Source organism: Ixodes scapularis, unplaced genomic scaffold (genome assembly GCF_016920785.2).
Source record: "Ixodes scapularis isolate PalLabHiFi unplaced genomic scaffold, ASM1692078v2 PGA_scaffold0__279_contigs__length_252992795, whole genome shotgun sequence".
In the NCBI taxonomy this organism is placed as follows: domain Eukaryota; kingdom Metazoa; phylum Arthropoda; class Arachnida; order Ixodida; family Ixodidae; genus Ixodes; species Ixodes scapularis.
Genome location: NW_024609835.1, coordinates 89934247 through 89955119, shown reverse-complemented (window position 1 = coordinate 89955119; position 20873 = coordinate 89934247). Strand labels below are relative to the sequence as shown.

Here is a 20873-nt window from a genome sequence, read left to right as displayed (position 1 = left end):
CGGAAGCTTCGACGCAAATGAAGTTCCGGGTGGATTGGATTGGCTTGTAAAAGACTTTGTTTCGAGGTGCATAATAAATGCGAAAATAAAAAAGTTAATGTAACACTATTCATAAAACAGTAGCGAACCAAAACAATAAAACGTTTTAACAAACTTAAAGAACTAAAACAAATGTATTAAAATAAAAGTTTTATACGCGATACGAAACTTCGCTTAGCCACACAACTACGACGGGATTTTAGTTCCGGTTTGGAATCGGAGGCTGCGTATTTTCGACACCGATTGGATATCCAGGGGGCGTGGACAATTCCCGTCATGGACGTAAAAATAGCAGCTTTTATTTTGACATCTCAGTTATTTTTACGTCAACAACACGTTTTCTCTGGATGCCGCTGACTGCATTGTGAAATGTCGGTAGCTCGGCGTGTGTGCGGCTGGGTGCTCGGCTCGGCGGCTCGGCGGTGTCCGCGCTGGTGCGTGTTGTCAACATTGCCGCCTGTACTCGTCGCGTTCTTAGGAACATCAAAATAAGCGTTCTCCATTTTCAAACTTCGCCCGGTGCCGTCCGTCACTCCTGTTGCAAATGAAGATTACGTGTACCGGAGGCGACAGAGCCCAGCCGCAGTAATTTCGTACGCATTTTTCTGGAGCTGTACTTGTGTGCAGTACGACGGATTATCACCCTTGCATAGAATAGCTGCGAAGGCCGTGCAAGCAGCGAGCGAGTAGCCTTGACTGGCATGACTGCACCCGATGCTGGAGCGCTCGTGGCGCGCGATCCAAAGCAACGAGCTCGCGCTTTTAGCACTGTCGTCGACAGCATTTTTCTTTTCTTTTTTTCAGTGTTAGTCATAAAAAATAAATGTCGTAAATATCGTCAAATGTCCCAACAAAACAAAATGTCAAAAAAAAAAAAAAAAAAGGCGGCCGAGGCTGAGGTTTTTAAGGGTCTATGAAGTAATTTTTTTTATTTATTTGTTTGCCAGTTTTTTTTGCGCCCCTCTTTGAGTACTGTCGCATTTTTTGTATTATTTTCACGTTTATTTTTCGTTGGTTTTACTTCGGATATTATTTGCATAAGCATTTTTGAGCTGACTTCGCACCTGTGGATATTGTCATGATGGATTCGGGAGCCCATATTCGGGTCTTATAAATTTTGAGCCATTGTAATTTCAACTCACTGTAAATAATTTAGGAAAAAATGAAACGTTTGTCTGTAAATATGGTTGTATTAGCGCGTGTGGATGTAGATTGTAGTCATATATTAACACTATTAAAATATTCAGATATGGCTAATTGTCACATTTTTATTTGCCTGGCTAACAAAAGTGTGTCAACCAATTTTATTTTAGTGATCTGGTGTCTTCGTCTATATAAACTAATTTATTATTATTTATTGAAAATATAAGAACGTAGGATTTCATTATCCCAAATTGTTAACTTCTCTCATTAATTTAAGAAAATTAAAAAAAAAAAATGTACAATTCGTGACATATATTCGGCGATTCAAACATTTGGGCAAGGAATGAAGAAATGCGTTGCATCCTTAACATGTTGTTTGAAGTTATATAGACGAAAAGGGTCGGTCCCAGAAAAAAGTAATTGTAAAGTAATTGCATTACTTTTTGATGTAATTTGTAATTGTAATGAATTATTTTTCACATAGTAGTAGTTGTAATTATGGTTAAACTACTTTTGGAGCGAAATGGTTGTAATTGTAATTAAATTACATTTTGGAAGAAATTTACCATGTATGGTTTTCTTCAATTTGCCGCGGAACACAAGAGCCAATTGAACCTCTAGCGTATATTATAACTATGATTTGTACCTAAAGTTTGATTTACTTGCAGCAGAATTTGGCCGGTATTGCACTGCCACCGGGGACGCTTGATTGACAATAGGATGAGTATAAAAAGACGATACCCGAATTCTGTATTGACACCTGCCAATAAAAAGACGCTAAAGGGTTCTTTCGCCATTTGATTGCCATTGTAGCGCCTACCACGTCAGTGCCAAACTTCAATAAAGGGGTAATACTGTGTCCATAAATTTCAAGCGAGAGCAATCGAATGGCGATAGGGGCAATAGAATGTCAGTCAGATGTATATTGAATGGCGGAAGCCATTTTTATAGGGGTAGATTACGTGAACAAGCATCCTCGCTCGCACAGTTGCAGGTCGAAGCGGGAACGTGCTTGCTCAAATGAACGGATTATTCGTGTCTGCGTTTGTGAGCGGGGGAGCCCGGCTTTGCAAAGGAGTATGCGCTGACGACGAGGCGACCACGGGAACAGTCGCCCAGGTGCAAGGTCATTCTTGTGGCGTCTCCAGTGGAACCCCCAAACCGCTTGAGGTAGAACTCACTAAAAGCAAACAACACGAAAAAAAAAACAAAAAAAAAAAAACAAAAAAAAAAACCTCGGGGTGGTTTTTCTTTTACGGTTGCAGCTGATGGCGCGGCCTGCGTGTATTACCGGATCAGGTCAATACCCGACCAAGGCTTGTTAAGCATCTCTTCCTGCGCTCGTGCGCGCCAGTGTTATGTTTTGGCTGCTCGTCGCCACCTTGGCCCAAGGACGCCTGTGATGCAGTTTCTACGGCTGCCGAGTATAAGTACGTGGGAACGGAATGTGAGGGGGCCCCTTGCTCGGAAATGCCACTTCATCTGCCGGCGTCTTATTTACTTCTGTGCTCAAACTTTTGTGATCAGCAAAATTAGCACTACATTTCGAAAGTAGTTAGTAATTTGAATAGAAGTTATCTAAAAAACGTAGTTAAATAAAAGTACTAATTACCAAATAAAGTTGTAATTGAAAGTTACCAAGTTACTCAGAAAAGTAGTTAAACTACAGTAGTTTGAGTAGAGTAGTTGAACTACGTCCACGTCTGTAATGCTTAACAACAGGCAATACACGCAACTCTATTGGCGAATTCCACTGGGTGTTTTGGAGCGCGCCGGGATCGGTCGACCAGATCCGGATTGGAGCACAAGATCCGAACGGAGTCGCGCCGCCTACGGATCCCCAGTGGAACATGACCACTGCTCCGGGATCGGCGGATGCCTTCCCGTCATTCAACTGCCCGGCAATCACCTTTTCGCGGCCGCCGCGGTCGTTTCGAAGACGTTTTCGCTACGGCGGCGCTAACACGTGTTCGACGCACGAGTCGCAGGAATGGCTCAGGCGCTTCTAGCAAAGATTGCCGGAATGCCCGTAGCGCGGCAAATACCTTCTCTTTTCCTTCCTGGAAAACGAACCGGCTGTCGAGCCAATGGGTAAGCAAGCGGCCATTACGAATTCTTCTGATGTCGAGACAATCTAGGAGCCCAGCCAGCGACGTGCTTCTTCTTCTTCTGAGGCGAGATGCCCCACGAGAAAAGAAGTCACGTGCGTGCGCCGAGGGCTGGCCCGGCTGGCTTCCGGTTAAATCTGCCGAAATCGTGGGAGCGACTTTTCTCGTGGCGAATTCTTTTAACGCGCGCCGGGATCGACTTTTCCGGAGCGAGCCTATTTCACTGGGCGATCGGGATCGAGACGAACGTGATCCACTGGTCGTTTTGAATTACCTCCCGCTCCAGATCTCGATCTGGATCCGAGAAAAATCGCTCCCCCGATTTTGGCGGATTCAACCGGAAGCCAGCTGGGTCAGCGTTTCAGCCCTCGGCGCACACACGTGACTTCCTTTCTCGCGGGCATCTCGCCTGATCTCGCCTCAGAAGAAATGGTAATGGCCGCTTGCTTACCCCTTGGCTCGACAGCCGGTTCGTTTTCCAGGAAGGAGAAGAGAAGAGAAGGGTTTTGCCGCGCTACGGGCATTCCGGCAATCTTTGCTAGACTCTCCTGAGCCATTCCTGCCGCTCGTGCGTCGAACACGTGTTAGCGCCGCGATTGCGAAAACGTTGATGCTTGGAACTTGGAACCAGCCGCTACCAGACACCTGATTTGTTTCAAAAATACCCAGGACGTTTTGGGGCAATGAATCGAACACATAGCAGGCGGTAGACAAGTAGACAGCGTTGAAAAATATTTATTCCACCGATTGTTATGAAGGCCGATGGTGTCGGTGTCGCACTTTTGAAGCACTGTCAGTTCAGCTCAACACCACGTTACAAAAGACGGTTTGGGGTACTGCCGGTGCTAACGCAATTTCACAGTAGAAATAGGAATTGCATGGAAGGACCGGACAGAAACACTTTGTACGGTGGCGTAAATGCCGAACATATCAGCAATGTCACTTTCCTCGGTTAGGGTTTGTCAGCGAATGACGAACATCTCGATAAAATAAAGAGCGGAAAATATTCCCCGTGTCAAGTTTTCTAATTACAGCCACTGGTTGATGTCGTACCGTGGTAATTCCCGGCCCTTCGAACGCACTAGCACTTTGTAGAGTCACATTTCCAGCGATTCCGCGCCGCACACGAACGAAGGTAAACAATCAAGATGACGGAGTGTTCCCCGTGTTGTCCTCGCCGTCAGCGCGGTGTGACAGGGTTGTCGGACAACAAATCGGGCAACACTGTTGCCGGGCGGCAGCAACATGTTGCCCGACTGTTGTTGTTGCCGCGATGTGATAGGGTCGCCGGCAACACGACTTCCCCGTGTTGCCGGATAGAGTTGTCCAACTGTCCCCTCAGTGTGACAGGGCGTTTACCCCTTGGCTCGACAGCCGGTTCGTTTTCCAGGAAGGAGAAGAGAAGGTTTTGGGTCCGCGCTATGGACATTCCGGCAATAGCTCCTGAGCCATTCCTGCCGCTCGTGCGTCGAACCGACCGCGGCCGCCGCGGAAAGGGGATTCCCCGGCAGTTGAATGACATGAAGGCAAATGCCGATCCCAGAGCAGTGGTCATGTTCCACGGGGGATCCATCGCCGGCGCGACCCCGTTCGGATTGTGAGCTCCATTTCGGATCTGGTCAACTGATCCCGGCGCGCTCCAAAACACCCAGTGGAATTCGCCATCGGATCCAGATCGATATCTGGAGCGGGAGCTAATCCAAAACGACCAGTGAAACATGTCGGTCTCAATCCCGATCGCCCAGTGAAATAGGCTCGCTCCAGAAAAGTCGATCCCGGCGCGCTCCAAAACGACCAGTGGAATTCGCCATAAGGGAGAAACACGCAAAAGAAGCAAGCTTGTATGCGCTGCTCGAGGGCGAGTATTTTATGACGTGCTGCGATCATTATATCGGTTGCTTGGAGATCAAATAGACATTCTTCAATCGTTCGAACATCGATTTAAAGAAAAACAAATCGGCCGAAGCACCACCGACTTTACCGACGTCGCTTGCTTCGGTTGCTAAATAAATGGCACGTTCAGCGACTGAGCGGCACGCTCCGGGTTTCAGTTTGTCACGAAAGACCTCACAGCAGTTCAAAGAAAAAGCTTTCACCAGAAGCACTATGTACAAGTGGTTAAAACGATGCTAATGTCCTCAGTAAAGGCCTTCTAACTTATCGTTTGATGAGCCCTGATGACTCCGAGATCATGTATGACTCCATAATAACTATTGGTAACCCTTGTCTCATTAAACACATCACAGTTAACGCCCAACAATGTCGCTCTCGACTCTCAACCACAAAACAATTGTTTAAAAAAAGATTTGTATTCTAACGCGTTTAATATTCTTGCCCACAATATTAACTGTTATTTGCGGAAAACACGATAGAAGTTTCATGGTTGAGAACAACCTACTATCGTATTAAAATTGAGATTTCCCGTTTTTTTCCACAGCATGTATTCGCTCCTGTAAAGCGATGACTGCCGGTGGTGTCGCTCGACCCCAGCAATGCAGGCCTCTATCCGCGATCCAGCCTACAAATAGATCAGTGGTGCCAGTGCTATTAGACATAAATCGTTTATTTGCATCGGTACGCCCACACCTGCCGGATGTCGGGACGAGGCGGAAAACCGTACATCCGGCCAATATTGGAGCCGGTTATCATCCGAAATTGCCTCGACATTGGCCAAGTAGTGACGTGCTGTCTCGGTGACTCCTTTGTGTAATTTATTTGTTCAGTCATTTTATTGGGTCCAGGGCCAGTGCGCACACCCCAAAAAAGATGTGTACTGTGGTAATTACACCTTCACAAGAATGTGTATTGTAACACACGGCCCCGCCATGTTGACAAAGTTTAACTTCGCCTCGATCTGAAGCGAAGATTTCGAGCTCAAACCACGGCTCTCGCAAAGTTCGGAAACGTCACTTTGACGTCAGCGACAACTCCGACAAACAAGGTTTCTTATCACTTTCTTTTGTTACACAAACTTTGGAGGGATTTTGAGCGTCAACAGGTCACCTAGGGACAATCTGCAATGCATTTATTTTAACTTGGCGTAGCGATGTAGGGACAAACGGGCGCTACGTCATCTGCGAAGCCGTTCAATCAGCGGGCTCCTCTCGCCCCTCACGCGCTGCACGCACGCCCCGATAAACTTTGCTACATTCTGCCGCTGTCAAGGAAATGAGCCTTCTAATGATTAGCACCTCGCTCGGCGCCACGTCAGCGTCGCAAGAGCTCAATTAGCGCGTTCCACAAACTTCGGGCACAAAGTTGTGCTCGACGAGTTTAGCGACCCTGAATGTGACTTGGCGGAGAGCGCTAACGTGTTCACTTAGTCGTATATGTTAAAGCTTCCAGAGTGCTTCCGCAACGTGCATTCCATACCATTCGGATTGCCATTTTTCGCAGACGTTAGGTAGGAACTTGGTCTGAGGACGCGGGTAAATATGCCAAACCAACCATACCCCCCCGCCCCCCGGGGTGGGCTGTGAACAGCGCGCTCAAATATGGCACCCACAGATTGTTGTTATCCCCATTGCTGGGTACTACAGGACTAGGTACTAACGGTTATTTCTACACACTGATTCCCTCGAACTACTACCTCTCCGGTGTAAAACTAGCGCGGTGAGCTAGTGACATATAAAATACCTGTATGGCCGCGAACGACGTTACGGATGAAATTGGCCGTACAATCTTCCGATATTACTTCTAGGCTAGATCGTCACGCGATGACGCCACAAAGCGGCAACGCTTGCAGCTACAGTACCCGTGTCACTACAGGAACCATTACCGTCACAAGCGCGATGCGCATTGAGCTTCTCTCTTGTGGACTTTGAAGCGAGAGGTAGAGAGCTCGCAGTCACGTCATTTCGTTTCCGTACCTCTCTAGTACAATATACTAGAATATGGGGCAGTGTTTTGACCTGCGCGACTCGACAATGGGGACTTGTGAGGCTTCGCGTGTAGAAAAAATCGCCGCACGGCAGTCGACAGGGCAGGAGAAAGTCTCCGTAGGCCGCACGTGCCGCCGCACGTGCGCGTGCACGCGGTGCTTGCGCACAACCACCACCATATTGACCTTACTGCCGATGCGCCGGTGTCGACATCTATCGCGATCTACACCACACGCCTCACGCGAGCCACTCCGGACCCCAACACTCTAGTAGTCTAGTAATCTCTACCTTGAAGAGTGGAATGCGAAAGCCAGTGTTACTAAAACACTCCGTTGGAAAACTCACCATTGAAACCAGGATCGCTCGCTTACACCGAGACCAAACTAAATACGATAACAGCACCACCAGTGGCGTAGCCAGGATTTTATTTCGGGAGGGGTTCACCGGCATCCTTACTACTACCCCTACCCCCACCAAACAGTTCAAGACGGAAAGAGGGTAGTCTAGTCTCCTCTCGCTCGGACTCTCGTCTGTACCCGGACACAGCCATTCTCTCCCTAGAAGATTAGCCCGTCGCTCAAAATTCATACAAAAGTTGCTTTCCCCACCCCGTTCACCCCAAAGCTGACAGTGCTGTTTAAGCTGCGTGCTGGTTGGGTCAGCCACACTTTTGCCACGGGATCACGCTCTCTCTCGCATACCCACGCGCAGAGCATGAGGTCAGGTGGTGAAATAGAGGTGGCTGATTGGTCCGGCAAGCGCGTAGCTTCCACCACAATGTCAGCTTAGGGGTGAAAATAATAAGTGTGGTTCAGTGTCGTGTGACGCGCGTTTGGACCTGGTGACGCGCTTTGGGGACCGCGGATGTATCGCAGCGAAAAGGCAAAGAGCTAACGAAAGGTAGGAAGTACGGAATAGTCCACTGTGTTTTCAAATTTTCGTACCGGAAGGGAGGCTTTTGACTTTCTACCTTTTTTTTTTTTGGCCCACTGAACGATGTCCTATCAGCAAAATCCCAATCTAAATTGATTTATCCCAGCCCAAAATTTGTTTTATGGGCCCTTTAAGATAAAACGGCTAAAGCCGCATTGTCATTTTTCAAAACGGAGCAGGCTTCATTTACAGGACAGGTACAGTGGCTTACTCTCCTACTGTAACTCCCTCCGCTTGTTGATGTACCACTGCATTACCAACACGTGCCGGCCAGAAAAAACAAAAAGATAGCTATACTGTCATGAAAAATTAAACAGCAACACAAAAAAAGTTACAAAATTAGAGCAAGCGTTTATGCACAAACACTTAGCAATATTCCAAGCCGCCATTAAACTGGCCGAGACAACTGAAGTCGAAATTTAGATGCCGCGAGTAACAAGTCGGCAACGTCACCGCTCTAACACTTCCGCTGGAAGAACGGAAGAGCATTTTAAGCGTTCCGTATTCCATCCTTTCATGGATTATCTGATCACAAAGTTAGATGGGAGATTTCAAAAGCACCGGCGCATGTTGCAATTACTTTCGACGCTTTTGCCTTCAAAATATTGGAAAGCGGGGCTGGTCTCGGCGCTGAAGAGGTTTTGGAGCTCCATTCAGGCCTGGTTTTTATTCCTGAACTCCAATGTGAGCTGCTCACATGGGCTGCCAGATGCAAGAGGGAGAAATTTGGAACGCCCGTCACGTGTACGCCACAGGTGGTCGCCCTCGGTCCGGAGGCCCTATTCCCAAACGTTCATCGTTTCCTCAGGGTCCTAGCGTCTCTACCCGTAACAACGGCGGAAGCCGAGAGCTCATTTTCTTCGCTACGACGGTTGAAAACATACCTGAGAGCGTCCACTTCAAATGAGCGCTCGGATTAGAGTTTTTAAATGTTCACCGCGACATAGAAGTTCAAGCGGTGGACGTCCTGGATATTCTTTGCTGTGAACGCAGGCGGCTGCATCTTAATATGTAGGCACTTGGCATAAATGAAATGATTAAGAGAGCCTGTAAATTGCTTTCTGAAATAACTAGTAACAGTTACTTTTTTATTGGCGGTAATTTACGGCGTGCTAAAGAACGCTACTACCTCAAGGTGTTCAAGGCAACAGAGGGGTGTACGGACGTCACGTGGAAGAAGTTAAAATTTGCTTTTAAATAGGAATTGTTTATCTATTTCAATTATTAAAATAGTGCTTAACGTTGTTGAACTAACCGAACGTTTTTTGGCGAACCCTTTTAGCCTGTAATTTGTGAATATTGGAAGCGGGGTTGTTACTGTAAAGTATTGTGTTTTTGATGATAGAAACAGCAGCTCGATTTTTTTTAGATCCGGTTGTAGAACCTAAGGTCATTATTGTAATTTTACAACTTTAGAAAAGTGGAGCTTGTTACGTGGATGGCTTACAAAGAACGCCTGTTACTTATGTTGTTCATTTATTAGCGTCAGTGCTAACGCATATATTTAATCTTTCTTTGATGACTGGTGTTTTTCCTAAAAGAATGCAAATAGCAAAAGTGTCAGTACTACACAGAAAGGGGAGTGTAAATGTTATAGGTAATGGACCTTTTCCGAGAAGCGTTCTGCGCACGCGCGAGCGCCCGATGCCAAGCGGTGGAAGTCGGCACGAAAAAATCGAGGAAATTCAGAATGAGGCTGTAAATCGACGAGTAGAACACGTAATTGCAGAATATATATAATTGTGTTACACGAAAAAAGAAAGTGGACGGAAAGAAAAACACGACGTTTGGGTGGACGCTACGGATTTCCTTCTTTAAAGTCGCGCTAGGCCTACCTCGTTGCGTTGGGCACGCGACGCTGCTCAGAGAGCGAAGCAACTGGTAACGTAGCTCCCATTATCGATGGTAGCGCAGGTAGGTCACTTCCTTGATTTTTGGTTCGTGCAGCCACCGCCTGGTGCCGTCGGTATTTGGAAAAGGTCCATTACAGACCGATTTTCATATCGCCAGTATTTTCTAAAGCACTTGAAAAGGTACTTCATACACGTATAACTAATTTTTACTCTAAGCATAAGTTGCTGAGTTTGGTTTTTTAAAGCATAAATCTACCGGGGCTGCACTACTCGTCCAGAAAGAATTCATCTTGAAATTTCCGAAGAAAAAAAAAAGTGTTCTTGGAGCATTCATAGACTTCACAAAGGCTTTTGATTGCCTCAATCATAAAATTTTACCAGCAAAATTTGATACATATGGGGTTCGAGGGCATGCTTTGCAGTGAGTGAAGTCTTACTTACAGCATCGAAGGCAATTAGTTTATATTGATGGATATTCGTCAAGTTCGAAGCGTATTCTTACTGGTGTTCCACGGGGATGTATTATAAGTCGTTGTCTTTTTAATATTTACGTTAATTATATTCAGTCTGATGGCGAGATTCAGTCTGGTGGCGAGATTCAGTCTGGTGGCGAGGCATTGAGCTCCACATCGACAGCTGCGTTCGAAGGGGTCCCGTTTGTCAAGAACACCGGAAACCCGGCCACCCTCCGTGTTTGGCGACTCCACTGCCAAAGTACCTATGGGAAGTGGTCAGCATTGACCTTTTCGTTTACGAAGGTAGTAATTATTTGATTGCTGCCGATTACTATTCAAGGTTCTTGGAGCTGGAACTTATGAGGACGACGACGACCAGGGACATCATCGCCGCCCTCGACCAAATATCTGCACAATATGGAGCGCAGAAAATTTTCCGAACCAGACAACGAACCACAATTCGCCTCACGCGAATTCGCGGTGTTTCTGAAGGAATGGGGAGTGACCCAATTAACGCCAAGCCCGGACTGCCCACAGAGAAATGTGGAGACTGAGAGGACAGTCCAAGCGGCTAAGGAACCCCTTAAGAAGTCAACAGACTTCCACACGGCATTGGTGGCTCAGCGTGCGACCCAGAGAATCGAAGGTTACGCGCCAGCGGAGCTATTCATGGGACAAAGACTGCGCACAAACGTGCCAGTAAAGTCCGAATCTCTTGAACCTCACTGGGACCACACCGACTTTCACTCCAGAAATGCCTTCTAAAAGGAGAAGATGCGCCAGCACTATGGCGAGCGCCGCAGAGCACGTGCGCTCGACACTATTCCACCTGAAACTGCGGTCAGAATTCTGACAGGAGCGGCGTCTTACGGCCACATGCTAGGGCCAGCGCGCTCAACCCCGTTCACGTGGTGCAGACAACGACCGGCACTACACGTCGAACAAGAGGACACCTGCAACCGGCCGCGGCACCTACCGTCACAAGGAGTGGTCGTGTGAGTCGTCCATCTGACCGCTTTTGGGAAGTGTAAGTGTTATTTTCCCAAAGGGGGGAGAGGTGTCGGGAGATCATCATCATCGCCACCGCCGCTGGGTGACCCTCAACTCTGACCGCCGCTTCCGCGCGCGGACCCCCTGTCCATCAGATTGTGACCAGACACGGCATGACTCACACTAACCTGTAATGCTATGCTAAAATAAACGTACGCAGTTCAATTAACCTTATCGCGACCCCGACACATGCTTCAATGACTCGAGTAGTGAAGTACGCGGAACACGATAACGGTTTGCTAAAAGTCCCCCCCCCCCCCCCCCCCCCAATATCTGCTTATACTACAACTCAACTTTCGCGTCCCTTGAGCGCATGCATTGCTGACGCTGAAGTGAAAGCCTGCTGGGATTGTGATTTTATTTAGAGAAGCCCAGCATACCGTCGATACACAGTAATGCAGCATAGAGAATTGCTTAGAGTCTCAGACTGAGGCCATGGCAACGGTTCATGCCAACATGACAAACGACCTCTTGAAAAGTTAAATACATGCGTAGCTATCACGGTGCTAACGAGAATATGTTTCCAGGTAGAATTGTCTTTCAGCGGAATGTAACCAAAAAAAAAATGAAAGCCGTTTACAACTCCCTGTAACGCCGAATTTGAGCGCAGCTCTTGAGGAGGAGGAGGGAAGGGTACTGGGGGGGTCAGTTGACCTCGAAAGGGGGGGGGGGGGGGGTCACGTGACCTGAGAGATCACGTGACCTCGGGGGGAGGGGTCACGTGACGATGACGTCATCAGTAATGATGACGATGACGATGCGGATGACGATTACGTCATTGGCATCCGCATCGCCATCGTCATCATCACTGATGGCGTCATCGTCACGTGACCCCCAGGTCACGTGACCCCCCCCCCTAGGTCCTCCCGAAGGAACCCGAGGTCCTCCCGAGGTCCTCCCGAAGGAGCCCGAGGTCCTCCCGAGGTCCTCCCGAAGGAACCCGAGGTCCTTCTGAGGTCCTCCCGAAGGAACCCGAGGTCCTTCCGAGGTCCTCCCGAAGAAACCCGAGGTCCTTCCGAGGTCCTCCCGAAGGAACCCGAGGTCCTGGGGGGGTCACGTGACGATGACGATACGGATGCTGATGAAGTCATTGGCATCCGCATCGCCATCGTCATCATCACTTATGACGTCATCAGTGACGTCACTGATGACGTCATCGGCATCCGCATCATCATCGTCATCACTGATGACGTCATCGTCACGTGACCCCCCTAGGTCCTCCCGAAGGAACCCGAGGTCCTCCCGAGGTCCTCCCGAAGGAGCCCGAGGTCCTCCCGAAGGAACCCGAGGTCCTTCCGAGGTCCTCCCGAAGAAACCCGAGGTCCTTCCGAGGTCCTCCCGAAGGAACCCGAGGTTTTGGGGTGGTCACGTGACGATGACGTCATCAGTGATGATGACGATGACGATGCGGATGCCGATGAAGTCATTGGCATCTGCATCGCCATCGTCATCATCCCTGATAACGTCATCAGTGACGTCACTGATGACGTCATCGGCATCCGCATTGTCATCGTCATCATAACTGATGACGTCATCGTCACGTGACCCCCCCCTAGGTCCTCCCGAAGGAATCCGAGGTCCTCCCGAGGTCCTCCCGAAGGAGCCCGAGGTCCTCCCGAGGTCCTCCCGAAGGAACCCGAGGCCCTCCCGAAGGACCTCGGGTTCCTTCGGGAGGACCTCGGGAGGACCTCGGGTTCCTTCGGGAAAATTTACCCATAATGCACCGCGCGGTTACGCCGACGGCGACGGCGACGGCGACGGCGACGCCGACGGCGACGACGACGCCGCTCAAGCCGGAAACGGGCGCCTAAGAGCTGCGCTCTAAAAAACGACCGCATCTCCACGTGGTGAAAGATGTTGATTGGGGCGAAGCTCTGGTGGTGCTTGTCTGCGTAGACGCTAAGCCGCAGCATGCCAAGCCTTTCGTTCGGTTTCATCCATGAAAGAGAATGTGTGGTATGGAACGCGGTTATATACGCATTTGACCATTGGACCGCAGCGCCCTCTCGTCTATGAACGTTGAGCCAATGCATGCAAAGTTTAACGCGATTATATAAGCATTTGACCGCAGCGCCCTCTCCTGTATAGACGTTGAGCGGCTACATGCAACGTTTCATCTATGACATCCCCAGCTCTTGAGTTACTACCACATCTCAGAGCCCCCTACTCGCCCCGCAGTCGTGGCCGAGTGGTTAAGGCGATGGACTCGAAATCCATTGGGGTCTCCCCGCAAAAATTCGAATCCCGTCGACTGCGAAAAAAAAATTTTTTTTTTTCATTATTTTCTTTTGTTTTAGACGAGCACGTGAGCTCACGAGCACGAGCACCAGCAAGATCGATGTGAGCACGGACGCCGGACGGACAAGGCTAGACCCTAAGGAGCTTCGCCCCTAAAACATTCACCGAGTTTGAAAAAAGGCTTTCTCTGGTGATTAGAAGATCGGCTTTAATCCATTAGGCAAAATTACAGAAACATTAGATGATATTTCAGCTGGAATAAATACTTCAGCCCAAAATGGTGACAAACAGCACGGTTTAATATCATTAATATTTTTACTAAATCAATCAATCAGTCCATCACTAAGTAGTGTCAAGGAACAACTTGCTGTTCTTGTGCCGTCATAGTAAAACCAAGCAAAAAGAAAGTAAAAAGGAAGAACAGAGTCCACTAGTCTGACGCTTAACATAATAAGATACTCAAAAGGCAGTTCAACCTTACAAAGAGCGAAGCAGCCGCACGAAACAGACACCAACGAACGCAGTGGACATAAGAAATTTTTGAGGGCAGTACAAGAGCGAGCAAAAGTGACACCACACTGATATGGCCGAAGGCTGTGTCCGTAGTAGATGAATCTGAGACTGTTCGGCTACATCGATGCTTCCCCACCAGTATATACTATAATCAGTATTACTATAATCGAGTTTCGAGTAGAGGGATGAACATATTGTGGTACTAGTGAAACATATTGTTTTTTATTTACGGAGCAACGAAAACTGCCGTTTCCCTAGGTAAGTGAAGAAAACTGAAAAACTTAAGATCTCCATCGCTGCTTTGGATGATGTCAGGACATAATAGTGAAGACGCCTGACATTCGTCGGTCGTTTGATTTGTACTTGTCTTCACATCACTTGGCTAAATTAGTTTGTACCGTACATTTCGTCTATACTCATTTGATAAAACTTCTGAATTTCACGCCTGCGAAGCTTGTAGGCCGCAGTCACCAGGCCAGTGTCCGGCTGCCATTCTTCAACACAGAGCTTAACTTTGACGGGGATCTCCGTTTTGTGTAGGCGAGCTCGGTGTCCATGCTTTGCGATAGCGTTTGCCACAGCTCTAGTAATAGCTGGATTGTTGCAAAGATTGCCGAAACTCATATCGCTTTCACCTTCTTGCAAAGCCAGGTTCTGTAGTTGCTTTGGATTAGGCACCACGAGAGCGACCAAATATGTTTTGAAGGAGTTACCACAAACGCATATGTTGTCGACCATTGGGCAAGTTTTGAGTTCGGTTTCTATTTTACCGAGGGACACATATTCCCCGTGCGCAAGCTTGACCAGGTTCTTTTTGCGATCGATTACGCTGACTGTGCCATCCGGATACACCTCCCCGATGTCGCCCGTGTAAAACCATCGCATACCAGCTTCTTCCCTGTAACACTCCTGAGTGAGAGCCTCGTTCTTGAAATACCCCGGTGTCACGCAGTCTCCTCCCACCACTATTTCCCCTCGCGGGTGCGGTTCGTCGGTGATGCAATAGTTTCCCTCGTCCCAGTCCACCAACCTGATGTAGGAACCGAGGATTGGCGAACCGATACTTTTAAAACTTCTGTCATCCAGATCCTTGAGAGCTGCAGAACCAGCAGTTTCTGTAAGTCCATAGCCTTGTATCGGACAGCAGTCAAAACAGGCCCGTATGAAGGCGTCAGTATCGGCTGAGAGCGGCGCTGCTCCCGTGGCTAAAAATGCGACGCGGCCTCCAACCAAAGCGCGCATTTTGTCAAACACCAAACGGTTCAGAATCGTTGTGTTGAAGCCGATGCTTAGCCAGAAGGCTTTGTAAGCTAGAAGGTACTCGAAGGAGCGGGCGAAGAAGGGCCCCTTGGCCGTCACAATATCTGTGATGCTCTTTCGGATGCGATCGAGAATAAGTGGCGGGCACACCAGGAAAACGGGTTTCAATAGAGTTGCGTCACCCAGACATCCGGCTTTCAGTCCAGTGGATGCGTCAGTGAGTGTTAAAGCAGATGAAAAGCCAATCTTGGCTCCCAGTCCTAGAGTCAGGCATTCAGCTAAGAGCTCTAGGATGTGAGCTAAGGGGAGGTAGGCAATGTGTGAGTCGTCATTACCAGTGCCAAAAGTTTGGCAGTTGACGCTGAACCCTTTCAAAGTTGCCATGATGTTTTTGTGGGTTATCATGACTCCCTTGGCAATGCCAGTGGTGCCACTTGTGTACATAACGATGAACACGTCGTCTCTTCTCGGCGTCTCTACTTTGAAATTTTCGTCCGCAGTCTTACCTCGCTTCTCAAGCTCAGAAAACGGGATCACCTCTACGTTTTTTGGAACTACCACCGGTGTCCTCTTGAATTTGCTTTCCATATAGATGATGCGTTTTATAAAAGGAGTCTTGGATAAAACGTTGGCAACTTGCGGCATCAGGTCGTAAGAAGTTACGAGGTGGGTCACTTCCGTTTCGTTGAGAGCTTGTATAATGCCGTCTTCGCCCAATGTTGCGTACAACGTCACTAGAGGGACGTTGACGCGGAAGCAGGCGAGCGCTGTGAGAGTCCACTCTTGCCTGGTCTCGGCTAGGATTCCCAAGTATTCTCGAGGTTTTAAACCTAGAGTCATGATACCACGACTAATTAGGTAAACCAAGTGGTCTACATCACTAAATGTGAGCCATTCATAGTCACCAAGAGATAGTTTTTTGATAACTTTTCCGTCCTTTTGTTCTTCACTTTCTCCAAGGATGGGGCGCGTACCCAGGCACGGTCGGTCGTTGTACTTTCGGAAGGCTTCCGTCATTAGCTCGTTCAGTGTCCCTACGTTGGAAAATCTTTCCGCCCTGAAGGTCTTAGCCTTCACGTACGGAGATGCAGGGTCATTCTGATCAAGTTGAATTCCAAAGCGCTGCCTTGTTTTCTTCCAGTAGTGCCATGGCCTCTGAAGTAGCATATAAATTGGCAATGTACAAATGTCATATACAGTTACCAGAACCTTAATAAGGCCAAATACTACGTGAATGCTCATATTCTCCATCATGAGAAACTAATTCCGACCTATCTACGTAATTTAGTTCACAGCTGTGAAAAATACGCTTCTGTAGTTTTTTTTCTAGGCATTTGCATTAGGGATGTCTTCTTGTGAACACAAGAATGCACGCTGATGAACGTGCCTGTTCGTAAAAGCGTTGAGAGTATTGAAAGTTTATAGTTAGTTCTTGAAGATTGAAGTGTGTGTCGTGACGATTATCTTGTCCCGGGCTTGTTGTTTTGTCTTGCAGTGTGTTCAATGATTGCCTCTGCTGAAGGGTCGAGCTTGGCAAGAATATCGCTTGGACGTCTGGTACTGCAAAGAAAGGAAACAACGATATATAAGTTTCGAACGTGGCGGTTAGAAATGGAAGCGGAACGACACACTTTTAGAGCAAATGATTCCACTTTATAAAAGTATTATTTTTTCAGGAAAAGGCTGTAATCAGCAGCCAAAACCTCGTCTTAATTCGGCCTTTAGATTCATTCAATACAAATTCTAAGATACTAGGTGCATTTGAGCTTGACGAACGCGATAGTAATATAGACGAAATTTGTTCATGGCTGTCAAGACGATTGAAATTTACCCGATGTATAACATAGACTTCTGCCATAATCCTATCCTTACCACGTATACTTTTAATTTGTTCTATAGAATTTGCAGCAAACCTTGTTTTTTCCAGAATACCACGTAGACGAGAAGTCCTACGCCTTAGTTTAGTATCACAAATCCTCAACATTATCAAGGTGGGAGTGTCGATAATTTCTTCGTCTTCCAGTAATGTTCTACCATTCTTGAAGCGCTTGCGCCACTCAAAACACCGCGCACGCGTCACAGTTTTGAATATTTGTTTGCCGTAAGCTTGCCGAAATATTACTATGTGTATTTTCAGATTCACCGAGTTTGACGCAAAACTAAAGTCTTCTCTCGTTTCTTGTTTGCGGTACATGTTGAAATCGCCATTGCTCTCGCACGCGTGGTCAGAAAAACTCGTGTCGCGCACCAAAAGTGTACATAGAGCGGCGCCCTTCGACAAAAAGAGACACGAAGGTCTCTGTTTTCGATAGCTGCGCGCGCATCACCATTCTATTGTCTATTGTTAAGGTACAGAAATAATCCTAGAGTGTTTTGATAACACCTCGTAATATATTGAGTCGGCTTCTGTAGTTTCTACAGTGGTGCGGCCTCGCACTGCTGCTAGAGCACGTACCTTCAACTTGTGCCTCAATCGCAATCACTATCGTGGGAAGGAGGTGCCGAACAAATCCATGGCTCACGCAAGTCTCTTTAACAGCGTTGGAGCTTGTTTGCGCCAGAAGCTCCTCCTACACTATGAATACCGCCAGTCAGTGTTCCTCCGGAAAACACTAATAGTCCGCTACCAAGACGCACGTCGCGCTTACGTCTACATGAATCGGTGCATACTGCTCAACCGCAGGAAGGAAAAGACAAGCTGGGCGCAGAAAAATCACGTTTATCCGAGCAGGCCCACGAGTAGAGTCCCAACCCGATCCCTTGAACTCACTGCGCCGGCGTCGTTCTCTTCTAAAAGCCCATATGTCGCAGAACTCGTCATGACTACTGATTTTATGCCGTAGCTGGTACGTGGTGGTATTTATCTGGCGCATTCTTAACTTGCATTCAGATATGCGCCGATACTCTGAGAGAGAGGTGGATACGAGTGCGCGCGGGGTCGTCAGAACGTCGAGCTCTGCTAAGAATGGTTAGTGGGCGGTAGACCTATAGGTAACTAACTGCCTTTGACTTCACTGCACTCGTCGAACGGGTTAGAACGGAACGCCAGTATTCGGCGTTTGGCCCTCGCAGTTGAACGCGTTCAACGAGTCCAGCGCAGTCAAATGCAGCTAGCTGTAGGTCTACCCACTATAATCGTCCCAGCAGGAGCTCGACGTTCTGACGTCCCCGCGCGCACTCATCTCATTGTCTCCCTCAGTTTTTCGGCGCATAGCGTTGACAGCGAGGCATAAAAGAGAACGAAGAGTACCGGGATGGCGATTGAGACACAATGGCACAGACATTGTCTTCCGGGTGGTATTGGTTCAGCTTACCACACACAAAAACAGAATTATACATTTTGCTTTTGGCACACGATAGGGGGCGTAAAAAGGACTTTCGCAATAGACTTGCATATCTTCTTGTGCCCAGTCATTATTAGATTTTCCCCCTCTAGTTACCTCCACTACCAAAACATCATTTATAATTGAAGTATTAAAAACCAATAAGTTAAGAAGTTTTCTATAAGTGTGGGAAAGGCCATCAATCGTACTCGCTCACTTTATTTTGGCATTTACGCGGTTCTTGTAAAATTAAACTATGAATTTACCGTTGAAAACGGTCTTCACTTCAAGAACAAAGATATTCCCTAGGTTACAAAGTGATCGTAAATATTCTGGAGTTACTTAAGTTAGGCACGCAGAGTACTTATAATCACACACGTGAAAGAATTAAGTTTTCATGTGGATAGAAAGAAAACCTGCCTCAACATATCCTTGCGAATATATGCTCAAGCAGTGCCATTTCTTGGCGTGTCTGCTAAAATTCGGCGAGACCGTGTGCCTAACACGTAGACCACACTCCTTGGCACGCATTCGTGTAAACACGAGCACATAGACACTGCAGGTACACCCGGACACTCGAGCGCAAGCAGACAATGCACACTTTATACGCTAGAACAGGTAGCACAAACACAACAAATATAATGCACACAGACATGAAACATGCAGCGCACAACACATGCAACATGCATGCGAGCGCATTTAACTTGCGCGTGAACATTGCTTGGGCAAGCTGCAATCGCACTGGCTTGTCCGCACGACCAGACATGGTGGCGGCAGTCGCTTTGCTTACAATCGTCTATAGACGCTTTCCGCGCGCGTCAATTTGAGCTGCCATAACCGACCTTCTTTCGTCTTACCGAGATGCCGAGCCACTGAGGCGGGCGTTGACGAGCCTTCAGAGAGACCTACGCTGGGGAGAAGGAAACAGTAACACTCTAAGTGGCAATAACCTGTCCTGCTGTGGTAATGATGAAGTGGAGTGAACGGAATAAGAGGGAACAAAAACTGATGCTCGGTTATGGCGGCGCCTATGCACAGCTGCCTGAAAGCGTCTATTCTCGGGCAGAACTTGTTGTAACCATGCAGTGAATGAAAAGGAAGCGCGTGCATTAGCCCTGATCAAAACTGTCCATGCACTGCCCTACTCTCAACTGCAACAAAAAAATTGTCCCTATGTATTCGTGACTCTAGCGACCAATAGGGGGCCGCCACCCTTAAGACATATGGCGATTGTAAACGGATGATGCCTTTACATGTGTCAGATCAACTGACTCAGCACAAAACGCTTCCGTTTTAGGCAGGTAAGCATTGCCACTAAACTGATTTGCCACGAATCTTATGCACTACGTTGAAAACCTAAGGTGGTGTGTTTGCGTAAGCGAGCTTGAAAGAATAGGCTTAGCCGTCTTCATTGAAATTATGGAAGGATTACAGACCAAATCATGCAAATCATGTGTCGTTTCTTGCGCATCGACCTTCTGCATATTACAAACATGTTCCCGGGATTAATCTAGAAATGTCTTGCGTTCCCTAAACCATCAGTGACTGCAGGGCCCACCATGACCAGCAGCACGTCATTTATCGCCTTTTAATGCGAAAGCATTAATAGCCGCGAAAAAGGCTCAAGAGGCTGGTGGCGTCTGTAACCGCGCAAAACATGCAAAAAAGCTTCAGGAGCCGGCGGCATCAGCTTGAAAAAACCGCGCAAAACGTTAAATTACCAGCCAAACGGCTCCTACATAGCCACTGGCCGGGACGCGTATTGGGGAGGAAATGGAACAGTCACGCCTCTAGCGGCACGCTTCAGCTGCAGGGACAATGAATCCAATTTTCTTAACCTCTCGCCTGCCTAGTTTCAACTCCAATTTCCTTTTTGTTTTTGATCAGTGATATCGAAGATGACGATTCGAAGGCCGCTCCTCGTGCGACCTAAGCGCCGGTAAGAGAGAAGCACTTGTGCCCAGATCGAGCATGACGAAGCTCACTTTATTTTTAATGCTGTGCTAGTAAACACCGGGCTGTGGGGACAACAAGCTCGATAAAGCCCCCTACAGGTCGATTTCCCGCCCAATAGTTC

At 47.8% G+C, this 20873-nt stretch overlaps 1 protein-coding gene and 1 non-coding gene across 5 annotated transcripts in view; one reads left to right on the top strand and one right to left on the bottom strand.

Moving 5' to 3' along the window:
• The first annotated feature begins 13636 nt into the window (after positions 1 to 13636).
• Trnas-cga lies at positions 13637 to 13718 on the top strand. Its single transcript has one exon. It is a non-coding gene; the product is annotated as a tRNA-Ser (tRNA).
• A 170-nt stretch (positions 13719 to 13888) lies between these two features.
• The window catches only part of LOC115329980 (long-chain-fatty-acid--CoA ligase 4-like), a 54451-nt gene continuing 47466 nt past the window's right edge, over positions 13889 to 20873 (bottom strand). For 3 of the 4 annotated variants that reach the window (XM_040215139.2, XM_040215137.2, XM_040215138.2), the window contains one exon: positions 13889 to 17033. In XM_040215139.2, the coding sequence (XP_040071073.2) occupies positions 14601 to 16727 (2127 nt within the window). In that variant the 5' untranslated portion in view covers positions 16728 to 17033 and the 3' untranslated portion in view covers positions 13889 to 14600. Of the gene's footprint in view, positions 17034 to 19638; positions 19678 to 20873 lie in introns of those variants that run through there. The other variant, XM_040215140.2, reaches the window with a different exon arrangement.